Source organism: Ranitomeya variabilis, chromosome 4 (assembly GCF_051348905.1).
Source record: "Ranitomeya variabilis isolate aRanVar5 chromosome 4, aRanVar5.hap1, whole genome shotgun sequence".
Classification (NCBI taxonomy): domain Eukaryota; kingdom Metazoa; phylum Chordata; class Amphibia; order Anura; family Dendrobatidae; genus Ranitomeya; species Ranitomeya variabilis.
The window spans coordinates 238,634,235-238,647,446 of record NC_135235.1 but is presented as its reverse complement, the minus strand read 5'-3'; the positions used below and the strand labels follow the sequence as shown (position 1 = coordinate 238,647,446).

Genomic DNA, 13,212 nt, shown 5'->3' with positions numbered 1-13,212 from the left:
CGGAACCATCTATGAAAACGCCGCTCATTACCTGCAGACATAAACCTCCACAGGCTCCAGCGTGTTGGGCGTCAAGATCAGCGGTGCGATTCGGAAAGTCACCGCGTCTGTGAATATGGGCGTCTTGGGGATTCCCTGCAAGCAAATCAGAACAGAGGATGGGGGTCCACACCATGGCCAAGCCCCTGTGATGCAAGATCTGTTCATCCTGCACCTCCTGGTTCATGAACAGAATAACAAAGGCAGATAGAACTGCAGAGGTGTCACTCAGGGTCTGCAGAGAGGTGGGCGATACTTTTGGATCCCCTTTGGAGAGCCCCCCCACCCTCTCTCTGTAAGAAGCGGAGATCCTGGCACTGCCGCTGAGGATGTTGTTAGCACCATTAGAAACAGAAGGGAAACGTAAGCCAAGGATCCCGAAACAGAACCTGACCGGGACCCAGGACCCCAGCGGCCACCATCCGCTTCTAAATATGGAGGGGTAACAGATGGGAGACACCCCCGCCATAGCCGGCACTACCATTGTGCCCCTCTCAGAGGACACTGCCAGTATACAGGACCATGGTGCAGACCCCCAGGGCATAGAATCACTGCAGAACTGGGTCCAGCGCTGAAATGGTGGCCGTATCGCCCACAGGGTTGTAGTGGATTACTGGTTAGTGGCACAGCGGGCACGGCCGCCCGGCGTTACCTCCACCTGGCTCTCCAGCAGGCTGGCTCTGATGGTCACCAGGCCGGTAAATCCCGCGTCCGGGAAGCGCAGTCCTTCCACGTAGAACTCCAGCTCCCTGGTGCCTGTGTACCGCGCCTTGTAGAAGAGCTTCTCTCTGCCCAGGACGTGTGTGTACACCTTATCTGCCCGGAAAAGAAAGCACAGGAGTCAGGGGAGGGGACAGGGTGCCCCCGAGGGCCCGACTGGGTATTACACAGACAGCGGGGCAGGTTTATGTATTCTGAGCACCAATGTATGTGAGACATCTACAGCGCCTCTAAGATCACACCACCCCGCAGATGATGTGCGCCGGAGACGAGGTTGGGGCAATTTATTGTCCCGTGATGAAATGTAAGCCGAAAAGGTCCAGAAAGTGTAAATCCAGGATAAAAGAAGGTGGAAATCACAAAAGACGGATTGCTGGGACCTGATTTACTGGATGTTTCGTACTATAAGTTACGCCCCATATTTCCTACTAATTACAAGTTCTCTGGCAAAGTAAAGTGGTGCTGTCATGTCCATAATGTTAGTGTAGAAAGGAGGAGGAGGAGGAGAGCGGAATACATCTGTTAGGGTTTCTCTGCCGCATATGGATTACACACAAAGCTCTGCTACATACATACACACAAAGCTCTGCTATTTCCACACACACACACACACACACACACACACACACACACACACACACACACACAGCTCTGCTATATACACAAAGCTCTACTATATACACACACACAGCTCTTTGCTATACACACACACAGCTCTGCTATATACACACACAAAGCTCTGCTATATACACACACACAGCTTTGCTATATACACACACAAAGCTCTGCTATATACACACACACAGCTTTGCTATATACATATACAAACAGCTCAGGATGTGATGTGACAATCTGACGTTACAATGTGTGGGGTCTGGGACGCGCCGTCTACACTGGACACCTAGTAATAACCAGCAGAGGCGGTCACTATCCGCCGATGGCAGCAGTCACACTGGGTCCTGATCAGAGTCTCGCATCTCTAATGCGCACTGTGCTAATAGCTCATTAGTTCAGCCTTTGTGACAAGTGTGAGGGCACTAATATACATTCCTGCCCCGCCGCCCGCGCTGCCCTCCAGCAGCCAGTTGTTGTAGTAGGATCGGATGTCCAGAGCGGCAGCAATGAATGTCCGCAGCCTCTCAGGGGGATCAGTTTCAAGAGCTCCGGATTTCAGGAGATGCCACTTCAAGAGGCGCAGACATGTGTCATTGACAATTAGTGTCACAGAGCTGCTGTATACCAGGGCTGGGGGCATGAAAGAGCATTATCCCCCCCTTATACAGCACCACATTATACTTCACTCACCACACTGCATTATCCTCCAGAGCTGCACTCATTAGGCCGGCATCACACTAGCGAGTTTTACGGACGTATGAGAGGTGCAGAAAATACGGATTGCATACGGTACAATGATTCTCTATGTCCCAGCTCCTATCTGCCGTATTTTACTGATCCGTATTATACGGTCTTGTACGGCCGTAGAAAATCGCAGCATGCTGCGTTTGTCACCGTATTGCGCAAATAAATCGCCAATGAAAGTCTATGGGGGCAAGAAAAATACGGATTACACACGGACCAGCAGTGTGACTTGCGAGAAATACGCAGCGCTGTTCTATAGAAAAGCCGGTAATTCAATTGCCGGCTTTTCATTTCTCCTTCACAAACCCGACAGGATATGAGACATGGTTTACATACAGTAAACCATCTCATATCCCTTTTTTTTGCATATTCCACGCTACTAATGTTAGTAGTGTGTATGTGCAAAATTTGGGCACTGTAGCTTGTAAAATAAAGGGTTAAATCGCGGAAAAAATTGGCGTGTGCTCCCGCGCAATTTTCTCCGCCAGAGTGGTAAAGCCAGTGACTGATGACAGATATTAATAGCCTAGAGAGGGTCCATGGTTATTGCCCCCCCCCCCTGGCTAAAAACATCTGCCCCCAGCCACCCCAGAAAAGGCACATCTGGAAGATGCGCCTATTCTGGCACTTGGCCTCTCTCTTCCCATTCCCGTGTAGCGGTGGGATATGGGGTAATGAAGGGTTAATTTCACCTTGCTATTGTAAGGTGGCATTAAGCCATATTAATAATGGAGAGGCGTCAATTATGACACCTATCCATTATTAATCCAATAGTACGAAATGGTTAATAAAACACACACACATTATTTCAAAGTATTTAAATGAAATAAAGACACAGGGTGTTGTAATATTTTATTATACTGGTAATCCACTTGAAGACCCTTGTCACCTGAAATAATGTGAAAAAAAACAAACAATATTCCATACCTTCTGTCGTTCCATCAGTCCCACGATGTAAATCCATCTGAAGGGGTTAAATCATTTTACAGCCAGGCGCTGTGCTAATGCACCCGCTCCTGTCTGTAAAATGTTGTGAATGAATGGAGTGCAGGGGAATGTCCTGTAGTTACCTTGATTCGTGGTGATGCGACCCCTGCTGGATGTCCTCATATGAACTCGAGCCTGGGAAAAGTTCCCACGCTCGAGTTCATATGAGGACATCCAGCAGGGGGCGCATCACCGCGCCTCAAGGTAACTACAGGACATTCCCCTGCACTCCATTCATTCACAACATTTTACAGACAGGAGCGGGTGCATTAGCACAGCTCCTGGCTGTAAAATGATTTAACCCCTTCAGATGGATTTACATCGTGGGACTGACGGAACGACGGAAGGTATGGAATATTGTTGTTTGTTTTTTTTCACATTATTTCAGGTGACAAGGGTCTTCAAGTGGATTACCAGTATAATAAAATATTACAACAACCTGTGTCTTTATTTCATTAAAATACTTTTAAATAATGTGTGTGTGTTTTATTAACCCTTTCCAACAATTGGATTAATAATGGATAGGTGTCATAATTGACGCCTCTCCATTATTAATCTGGCTTAATGTCACCTTACAATAGTAAGGTGACATTAACCCTTCATTACCCCATATCCCACCGCTACACGGGAGTGGGAAGAGAGTGGCCAAGTGCCAGAATAGTCGCATCTTCCAGATGTCCCTTTTCTGGGGTGGCTGTGGGCAGATGTTTTTAGCAAGGGGGGGCCCAATAACCATGGACCCTCTCTAGGCTATTAATATCTGCCCTCAGTCACTGGCTTTACCACTCTAGCGGAGAAAATTGCGCGGGAGCCCACGCCAATTTTTTCCGCGATTTAACCCTTTATTTTACAAGCTACAGCGCCCAAATTTTGCACATACACACTACTAACATTAGTAGTGTGGAATATGCAAAAAAAAAGGGATATGAGATGGTTTACTGTATGCAAACCATGTCTCATATCATGTCGGGTTTGTGAAGGAGAAAGAAAAGGACGTCAATTGAATTACCGGCTTTTCACATATCTCGCACTGAATTAAATGTAAACACCGTGTGTATATGTGTGTATATATATATATATATATATATATATATATATATATATATACTGTATATATGTTTTAACGAACATTTGAGCACATAAATCCATTAGATGTCGGTTTTGCAAGCCTGCGAGAAAATATCGCAGTACGGATGCCATACGGATTAAATACGGAGGATGCCATGCGCAAAATACGCTTACACACCGTGCCTACGGATGACATACGGATCACTATTTTGGGAACATTTCTGCGTATTACGGCCGTAAAAAATGGACCGTATTTTCATACGCTGAGTGTGACGCCGGCCTTATTCTGCTGTTACATCGTTTCTTATCCTCTAGTCACATCCAGATCTGTGGAGACTATTCTGCGGCTGCATCATATTTTACTCTCTAGTCACCTCCAGAGCTGCACTCACTATTCTGCTGTTACATCATGTCTCATCCTCCAGTCACCTCCAGAGCTGCAGTCACTATTCTGCTGTTACATCCCGTCTCATCCTCCAGTCACCTCCAGAGCTGCACTCACTATTCTGCTGTTACATCGTATCTTATCCTCCAGTCACCTCCAGAGCTGCAGTCACTATTTTGCTGTTACATCGTATCTTATCCTCCAGTCACCTCCAGAGCTGCAGACACTTTTCTGCTGTTACATTGTGTCTTATGCTCCAATCACATCCAGAGCTGCATCCACACATTACAATGCATGATGTCACTAGGTAGCGGTAAGGTTTGGGTGCAGGTTTCCGGTGTAGGTGCCGTGGTCAGCGCAGTCTTACCGTGCAGGTAGAAGACACCCAGGTTCGGGGCATCAGTAGCAGAGATGTACAGCAGCAGGTGGTATCCTGTGGGCAGTTTTTCAGGCCCCTGGATTCGGAGCACCATCTTAGACATGTCCAGGAGATCTGTGGGGGACACAAGAGCCGGGTCAGTGCTGCGCCCTCTCTGTGCCCGCAGCAGCACAGGACTGGCACTCACCCGTCTTAGACAGCACAATGTTATCTCCTCCGTCCACCGTGCGGGAGAACATGCTGTCCTTGTCACAGTTCACCAGCAGGATGGCGCCCTGACCCTCCGGACCCCAGGTCCAGACAGCCTGCAAGAGGGCACATGGTGTAATACAGGGCGGGCGCGGGGCTCGGTAACAATGGGGTCCGAACCACATACAAAAGGCAGCCAGATCATCATCACCACATTATTCAGCTCATTATACTCCTGATATCGCTCCCTGTTATCAGCCATTACTGGGGGAGGAGACTGTGGGACAGAAGACTACAATCTACAGTGGGTACGGAGAGTATTCAGACCCCTTTACATTTTTCACTCTTTGTTTCATTGCAGCCATTTGTTAATTTCATTAAGGTTCCTTTTTTTCTTATTAATGTGCACTCTGCACATCTTGACTGAAAAAACCCCAGAAATGTAGAAATCTTTTGCAAATTTATTAAAAAAGAAAATTTGAAACATCCCATGCTCATAAGCCTTCACACCCTTTGCTCAGTATTGATAAGCACCTTTTGAGCTAGTACAGCCATGAGTCTTCTTGGGAATGATGCAACAAGTTTTTCATCCCTGGATTTGGGGATCTTCGGCCATTCTTCCTTGCAGATCCTCTCCAGTTCCGTCAGGTTGGATATTGAATGTTGGTGGACGCCATTTTCAGGTCTCTCCAGAGATGCTCAGTTGGGTTTAGGTCAGGGCTCTGGCTGGGCCGGTCAGGAATGGTCACGAGTTGTTCTGAAGCCACTCCTTTGTTATTTTAGCTGTGTGCTTAGGGTAATTGTCTTGTTGGAAGGTGAACCTTCGGCCAAGTCTGAGGTCCAGAGCACTGTGGAAGAGGTTTTCATCCAGGATATCTCTGCACTTGGCCGCATTCATGTTTCCTTCAATGACAACCAGTCGTCCTGTCCCTGCAGCTGAAGAACACCTGCATAGCATGATGCTGCCACCACCATGCTTCACTGTGGGTATTGTGTTGGGCAGGTGATGAGCAGTGCCTAGTTTTCTCCACACAATCCGCTTAGAATTATCACCACAAAGTTCTATCTTCATCTCATCAGACCAGAGAATCTTATTTCTCATAGTCTGGGAGTCCTTCATGTGTTTATTTTTTTTAGCAAACTCTATGCGGCTTTCATATGTCTTGCACTGAGGAGAGGCTTACGTCGGGCCACTCTGCCATAAAGGCCTGACTGGTGGAGGGCTGCAGTGATAGTTGACTTTGTGGAACTTTCTCCCATCTCCCTACTGCATCTCTGGAGCTCAGCCACAGTGATCTTGGGGTTCTTCTTTACCTCTCTCACCAAGGCTCTTCTCCCACGATTGCACAGTTTGGCTGGACGGCCAGGTCTAGGAAGACTTCTGGAGGTCCCAAACATCTTCCATTTAAGGATTATGGAGGCCACTGTGCTCTTAGGAACCTTGCGTACTGCAGAAATTCTGTTGTAACCTTGGCCAGATCTGTGCCTTGCCACAATTCTGTCTCTGAGCTCCTTGGCCAGTTCCTTTGGCCTCATGATCCTCATTTGGTCTGACATGCACTGAGAGCTGTGAGATCTTATATAGACAGGTGTGCGCCTTTCCAGATCAAGTCCTGTCAGTTTAATTACACACAGCTGGACTCCAATGAAGGAGTAGAACCATCTCAAGGAGAATCACAAGGAATTGGACAGCACGGGACTTATATATGAGTGTCTGAGCAAAGGGCTGAATACTTATGGCCATGTGAGATTTCAGTTTTTCTTTTTTATTAAATTTGCAAAAATTTCTACATTTCTGATTTTTGGGGTGCAGTGTGTACATTAATGTGTAAAAAGGAACTTTTTTGATTTTACCAAATGGCCGCAATGAAACAAAGAGTGAAAAATTTAAAGGGGTCTGAATACTTTCCGTACTCACTGTATATAAGGGTACGTTCCCACGATCAGTAAACGGCAGCGCTTTGGATGCAACACATGTCCGCTCCGTCCAAAGCGCTGCCAGCTATTGAACCCAGGTGATTCCGCATGTGTGCATTGAACCGTACGGAATCACTGTGCCCAATACATTGTACGGGTGAAGTTTATCTTGCGGAGACTGAGTGTCTCTGCAATATAAATAGGCATGCTGCCGTCTGGAAAGACGCGCCGCATGTCCGTCTCCACAGGGAAGCGGAGGCGTCCGTGCACGCATAGTGGAGATGGATTTCTTGAAATCTCATCCACTATGCTGTAACATCTGTCCGCTATGGGGTTGGACACTGTGGACGTACGCAGCGTCCAACCTGCAACGTTTACTGACCGTGGAAACATACCCTAAATGGCGGATCCCAAATCTCCAAACATATCAGGTTTTTGCAGCAGAGGATCAGACCTGACCCCCATTGTCGTCATTCCGCACCATTGTAATAATTATAAGGGATAACTCAGGAGACTCTTTGCATGGAACAAGACAACTACAGGACACAGTTTTATAAGTGGTAAAGTCTATATTATCACACGGTGATTCAAACAGGTGCAGAGAGAAACTCAAGTCCACAACACTTGGTGTAAATATTAAACGCAGCTTAGCAGTCTATAGGGAACTTCAGAGGAAAATGCAATCACGCAGAAAGTCTATGAAGCACAATTATTCTTGAGGATACTTGACACGAATAAGTCCTTGGTAGTCCAAACACAGATAGATATGCTTAAAAGGCAGTTCAAATAATATCTTAGCACAACCAGGGAGGCCTGGGTAAAAGTCTCAGGTTTAAGCAGAGCAGCAACAGCTTACATGTCCAGCAAATGCAGATGGAAACAAACACAAGCAGCCAGATGGGGGATTACTGGAAACCGATGTATGCAGCAGAAACTCAGAGCTGAGTAGCAGGATCTCCACACAGGTTCACAGGAGCAGGTGCAGGTACAAAGCCAGGGTGTCGTCAGGAGCTGGATGCAAGGCAGAATACTCTAGCACAGACTAAAGGCTGGGGTGGAGTTATATAGCAGGAAGACACAGTGCACATGAGATCAAAGACGCCATTTTGGAAAAGGGCAGTAATGCACAAAAGGTAATCAAAATGTTCAGAGTCCTGACATTACTCCCTCCTTAGAAGCGGCCTCAGGATGATCCTGGACCTGGTTTCTCAGGGAATCTTTGATGAAAACGAGAGATCTTCTGTTGGGCATTGATGTTTTCCACAGGTTCCCAAGAGTCTTCCTCAGGGGGATATCCCTGCCATCTTATAAGATATTGGAGCCGATTCCTGCGAATCCTGGAATCAATCATTTCCTCCACCACAAATTGTTCTTGCCCATCAATCACCACAGGCTGCGGAGGTGGCACAACACGTCCCTGGAAGGTATTAGGAGATACAGGCTTTAGTAAAGATACATGAAAAACTGGGTGTACCTTCATAGTCCTAGGCAGCTTCAGACGGCAGGCCACAGAGTTCACAATACCGTTGATCTTGAAAGGGCCAATTAATTTCTGTCCAAGTTTTTGTGAAGGAACGTTTAACTTCAGATTCTTAGTTGATAACCACACGGAATCTCCTACCTTGAACATGGGTGCAGGTTTACGGAATCTATCAGCCGATCTCTTATAACGTTCTTGAGCCGTGGTCAGGGATTCCTTCAGAACCTCCAGATTTTGTCTCATCTCAGTCAGCCTTTCATCAACTGCTGGAACCGGAGAATTAATCGGAGACCTAGGTAAGATACATGGATGATAACCCAGATTGGCAAAGAAAGGAGTGAACTTAGTGGAGGCGCTCTGAGAATTGTTGCATGAAATTCGGCTAATGGTAGTAATTCCAACCAATCATCTTGGAGATGGCTGACATAGCATCTTAGATATTGTTCCAACGTCTGGTTGGTGCGCTCAGTCTGACCATTTGTCTGGGGATGGTAAGCGGAAGAGAGACAGACATTAATATTGAGTGCAGAGCAAAACCCCTTCCAGAATCTTGAAGTGAACTGTACGCCACGGTCAGAGATGATCTCATCCGGGACCCCATGCAGCCGGAAGACATTCTGAATAACCAAGTTCACTGTATCCTTAGCTGAGGGAAGGCCGGTGCATGGAACAAAATGAGCAGCTTTAGTCAGGCAATCAACTACTACCATGATCGTATTCATGCCCCCCGATGTAGGCAGCTCCACAATAAAGTCCATCGATATAGACCCCCCAAGGTCGGGACGGAACAGGTAATGGTTGCAGGAGACCCGTAGGTGCCACACGAGGAGTCTTGTAACGAGCACATACCTCGCAAGAGAGAACATAGTCCTTAGTATCCTTCAGGCAAGTTGGCCACCAGAAAAATCGGCTTAGGAACTCTTGTGTCTTCTGTACCCCCCCTGTGACCAGCCAACTTGGAGTCATGTACCAACTTGAGGATCTGCAGACGGACGACCTCAGGGACGTAAATACGTCGATCTCTGAACCACATGCCACCCTTAGACAAGATTAATATCCACAGGTGGGTTGGCCAGAAATACATCACCGTCATAGGCCTCCCTGCACTCCTTCCACAAGTCCTGATCGTGGATAACTACGATGAAATTGGCATCAGATAGAATGGTCTTGGACGGGGCTCCAGGTACGGAATTCGCAGCATGGATTCGGGATAAAGCATCAGCCTTCCCATTACGAGAACCTGGACAGTACGAGACAACAAAATTAAATTGATTTAAAAATAAATTCCAACGAGCCTGACGAGGAGAAAGACATCTAGCGGATCTGAGGAACTCTAAATTGCGATGGTTTGTAAGCACTACGATCTGTTGTGCAGCTCCTTGCAGATGATGCCTCCATTCCTTGAAAGCCGCAATAATAGCCAGCAATTCCTTGTCTCCCACATCATAATTCTTCTCTGCTGAGGTTAGTCTATGGGAAAAGAAAGCACAAGGCAGAAGGCAGACCCTTCTCTCCAGTTCTTTGGGAGAGAATAGCCCCCAAGGCATTATCAGAAGCGTCCACCTCCACAATGAAAGAAAGTGTTGGATCTGGGAGTATCAACAGCGGTGCTGAGGTGAAACAGATCTTAAGCCGATCAAAAGCTCCTTGAGCCTGTGATGATCACTTAAAGGGCTTTTCCTTCCTTGTCAAGGAAGTAATGGGACGGACAATATCAGAAAAATTTCGAATAAAACGTCTGTAGAAATTTGCAATACCAATAAAACGTTGGACCTCCTTAACGTTCTTGGGTACCGGCCAGTCAAGGATAGCCTGAATCTTACCAGATTCCATGTTCAGCCCCTGGGGAGAGATGATATAACCTAAGAACGTTATCTCAGAACGATGGAACTCGCATTTCTCCGGCTTGATATACAGATGGTTCTCTTTCAGACGTCTTAAAACAGCTTTGACATGTTCTTCATGTTCCTGTAGAGAGTCAGAAAAGATTAGAATATCGTCCAAATAGATCACCACAAACTGGTCCAACAAATCTCTGAAAATGTCATTAGCAAGGTGTTGAAACGTTGCAGGGGTATTACAAAGCCCGAAGGGCATCACGAGATATTCAGTGTCCATACCGGCATCGGAATGCTGTCTTCCACTCATCCCCTGGACGAATACGCACCAAATTATAAGCCCCACGAAGATCCAGTTTAGAGAACACCTTAGCATGGTGGACTCTTTCCAGTAATCCGGGAATCAGAGGCAAAGGGTAACGATTCCGTACGGTTACCTTATTGAGCTCTCGATAGTCCACACAGGGTCTCAGGGACCCATCCTTCTTCTTTACAAAAAATATAGGTGCCCCTGCTGGTGAAGAAGAAGGACGTATGAAGCCTTTGGCCAGATTTTCATCAATATACTCCTTTAAGGCTTGAAGCTCAGGTGCCGCCAAAGGATATACATTACCAAAAGGCATAGCTGCCCCAGGAAGCAACTCAATGGGACAGTCATAATGCCTGTGTGGAGGAAGCTGATCTGCATTCTTCTTGTCACAGATGTCAGAGAACTCTTTATATGCTGAAGGTAAAGTAAATACCTGTACCGGTGGTTCCGTAGCTGTGGACTCGGAGACAGCTTCAGTTAATGCCGAGTTGCTCCTTGTTGGAAAGATAATCTCCTTGGTCTCCCAGTTGATAGTTGGATTCTGAGAACTCAGCCAAGGGATGCCTAAAATCACAGGAAAATGAGGAGAAGAAATTAACAAGAAAGAGTTGCTCTTGATGATTAGGCTCCAACAAAATCTCAAGGGGTGCGGTCTCCTGATCCACAGGCCCGGAAATTAAAGGTGACCCATCCACTGTTTCCATGGTAATTGGAGAGGCTCTTTGCTGAATTTCAATACCATGTTCCTTGGCAAATGCGATATCCATAAAATTGCCACCTGCACCAGAGTCAATCATAGCTGTACTGGAAATCCACTGTCCTGTACACAGGATCTTAATTGGGAGAGAACAGTGAGTTCTTTTCATTTAGCTCCTTGGCTGGTGAAGTCATAGAAAGTGAATGGAATACAGCGTTTAAAGGCAGGCTACATTCAGAGATGTCAGATTCATCATCATAGTTGTCATACTCCCCTACTGCTGCTAGCACCTTGTTAGGCCGCTTGGGACACTTGGGACAGTTGAAAGTGGTCAGACTGGCCGCAGTAGAAACATAGACTTTCTCGAAGGCGATGCTCCCGGCACTCATTACTCTCACGCCTCTGAACAGAATCAATTTGCATGGGCACCTCCTCTACCTCTCGAGATGTTTTACCTGCAGGCTCCTTAGAAGGAAGGGAAAAGTTAGAAATACAGTTATATGCAGCAAACGTCTCCTGCCTACGGCTCAGTAAGGCGAATGTCAATGCGCACACAATGCTGTATAAATGTCTCTAGCTCTTGTGGTGATTCAGAGCGAGCTAATTCATCCTTTACAATGCTAGACAGACCCCTTTTAAAAATAGGTAATTGTGCATAACTGTCCCAATTAGTATCTACCGCTAATCTCCTGAATTCAGTAGCATACTCAATAACAGAACGTTTAGCTTGGCATAAAGACAATAAAGCAGATTCAGCGGTTGCACGGCGATTAGGATCATCAAAAATTAATGCCATAGTGGCCAAAAAAATCGGCCAAATTATTTAACCGCGGGTCACGAGACTCAATCATCGGATTCGCCCAGGCGAGCGCTCGTGCGGTCAGCAGCATTATTACACACAATACTTTGGATCTATCATTAGGAAAATGGTCAGCATGCACATCAAAATATAGCATACATTGATTCACAAAGTCACAAAATTTGTCGCGATCACCATTAATTCTGAATGGGGGCAACTTAGGTGGGCTAGCTGGTGGCGGTTGCCCAGATGGTAAAGTCGCTTGTGCAGCCATTTGCGTGCTTATGTCCTGAAAAGCCCGTCCATACTGGGACTCTATGCCAGCAAGTTTGTTTTCCTGGGCTGCCATGCGGGTGCTTAAGTCCTGCAAAGTCTGTCCAAACACTTGTTGATTGTGTTCAAAGCTTTCAAACTTCTTTTGCAGACCTTCCACATCTTTCTGCAGTGATCTAATTACGGAGAACACCTGCTCTAGTCTGCTTTCTGCAGTCATTGTTCCAGCAGTCTCCTCTTTTGAGGCTAGAGTATCCTGTAATGATTATAAGGGATAACTCAGGAGACTCTTTGCATGGAACAAGACAACTACAGGACACAGTTTTATAAGTGGTAAAGTCTATATTAAGCACAATAATTCTTGAGGATACTTGACACGAATAAGTCCTTGGTAGTCCAAACACAGATAGATATGCTTATAAGGCAGTTCAAATAATATCTTAGCACAACCAGGGAGGCCTGGGTAAAAGTCTCAGGTTTAAGCAGAGCAGCAACAGCTTACATGTCCAGCAAATGCAGATGGAAACAAACACAAGCAGCCAGATGGAGGATTACTACCGATGTATGCAGCAGAAACTCAGAGCTGAGTAGCAGGATCTCCACACAGGTACACAGGTGCAGGTGCAAAGCCAGGGAGTCGTCAGGAGCTGGATGCAAGGCAGAATACTCTAGCACAGACTAAAGGCTGGGGTGGAGTTATATAGCAAGAAGACACAGTGCACATGAGACCAAAGACGCCATCTTGGAAAAGGGCAGTAATGCACAAAAGGTA

General features: G+C 46.5%; 1 protein-coding gene across 2 annotated transcripts in view; it reads right to left on the bottom strand.

The window, feature by feature from the left end:
- Window positions 1-13,212, bottom strand: part of LOC143770592 (protein-arginine deiminase type-2-like) — a 181,179-nt gene that overhangs the window by 8,128 nt on the left and 159,839 nt on the right. For both annotated transcript variants that reach the window (XM_077260364.1, XM_077260363.1), the window contains exons 5-8: window positions 5,125-5,242; window positions 4,926-5,051; window positions 692-855; window positions 32-135 (exon numbers count right to left, since the gene is read on the bottom strand). In XM_077260364.1, the coding sequence (XP_077116479.1) occupies window positions 32-135; window positions 692-855; window positions 4,926-5,051; window positions 5,125-5,242 (512 nt within the window). The remainder of the gene's footprint in view (window positions 1-31; window positions 136-691; window positions 856-4,925; window positions 5,052-5,124; window positions 5,243-13,212) is intronic.